General features: G+C 32.0%; 1 protein-coding gene across 1 annotated transcript in view; it reads right to left on the reverse strand.

The window, feature by feature from the left end:
• The window catches only part of LOC105626369, a 20,847-nt gene that overhangs the window by 8,045 nt on the left and 11,042 nt on the right, over positions 1 to 1,760 (reverse strand). The window contains exon 8 of the mRNA XM_012207670.1: positions 1,414 to 1,511. Within this exon, the coding sequence (XP_012063060.1) occupies positions 1,414 to 1,511 (98 nt within the window). The remainder of the gene's footprint in view (positions 1 to 1,413; positions 1,512 to 1,760) is intronic.

Raw genomic sequence — 1,760 nt, forward strand, 5'->3', positions numbered from 1 at the left:
CTCGTGCAAATATATTTCTAAACGATTTTATATTCCAAAAGATTTTGATCGATTTAGTTTGTCTTCATATTCTTGCATATTCTCTTTCGCATAGAAACAACGTGAATATTATGCAACTACGATTTCATCATATATAATAATTAGATGCACGAGGTAGAAAGTTATATACATTCAATTTATTATCACATAATTATATTATCAACTGGAAAGAAAATAATCTGCCACACGCAACACGTTATTTAATTTATTGATGCGCTATGCAAGCTTTAACTCTCTCATCAGTCATATCGTTGTAACAAAAAATCATCTTCGTTAAATCATCTTCGGAGTTGTGCGTAAAACGTTTCGGTTGATCAGTCATGCGTGACTTTTGCCCTATGCGCAATTCAACATTTGGAGCACGATGCTGTATAAATTTCTCGGTCTATAGGTGGACAATATCCAAAATATGTCATCTGTCGAAAACGACGAAGTGTAGAAAAAAAACACACGATTTTCTTGCATTAGTGATTGAAAAATTATTACATCTGAATACATAGACGATTTATATGAATTTATACTTAATTCATCATTCTTGTACTTCGTTATTGGAAATCATCGAATGTCAAGGTTTATCAATTGCGCGATATATTATCGCGCTTGTTGATGCTAAATAATCAGACTCTTCTTCATTTTTTCAATAACTTTTCTTAATTAATAGTTATTTTATCGTTGAATTCTGATAGATTAAAAAGAAAATTCCACTTTCAAAGGAGCTTCCAAAAAATCTGAAGGCGATCGACTCGTTCCTTTAGAAATCTTGTTACGTCTATTCCACAAGTTTTCGTATTAAGAATCTACATAATATGCGTCCACCTACTTGCTGATGCCCCGCAAAATATATATTCAATGCAAACGTGAAACCTTAGACAGAACTGATGCTCTGCTGAGTGTTTGCCAAACATATATAACACGATAACTAAATGAGATACAATTGGAATACATCAAGTAGAAAACACGCGCGCGCGCGCGCGCGCGCGTGTGTGTGTGTGTGTGTGCGTGTGTGTGAATGAACGGAAAACTTTCATTGACCCGAGAACTTGAGTTAATTTAACAACTTATCTCTATGATATAAGAAAGAAAATATTGGAAATCAATAGAACTGCATTGCATATCGGAGAATGAAATTAGTTAGATAAATATGCATAAAATCATCCTTTTTACGATGTTATCTAAAAATGTATAAGATGTGATATTTAAAAAAAAAACAATTTGAATTACATATAATTTTAAAGAAAGATATATAATATCCTGTTCTGATATTAAATTTAATAAAATTGCTATAATAATAGTCTAAGTTCGTAATCTTGCTACAATTTAAGTGTTATATAAAAATAACTACTGATTTGTATGGAAAGAATGTTGATTACTTACTCGACGTTCCTCCTCACGTGCAGCTCTAAGGTGCGATTCGATCGCATCCAGGTCGATTTTTGGCATCGCTGTCTCAATGTTATAAACATCGAAGCCACCTTTAACAGTACACGAATGTTAAACGTGAGTTACCTTTTACCCTATGTCGACGATACGGAAATATTGAACAACCGAATGGAAACTAGTGAGTAACGAACCATCGCGTGTGTGTACTTAAGTAATCTCAAGTGTGAGCAGTCCAAAATTAAAGTTTATCTCGTTTGGCCATACTTTTCAAGAATCAATCAATATATATAAATATATATATATATATATATATATATATATATATATATATATATATATGT

This window comes from Atta cephalotes (assembly GCF_000143395.1).
Source record: "Atta cephalotes unplaced genomic scaffold scaffold00005, whole genome shotgun sequence".
Taxonomy (NCBI): Eukaryota; Metazoa; Arthropoda; class Insecta; order Hymenoptera; family Formicidae; genus Atta; species Atta cephalotes.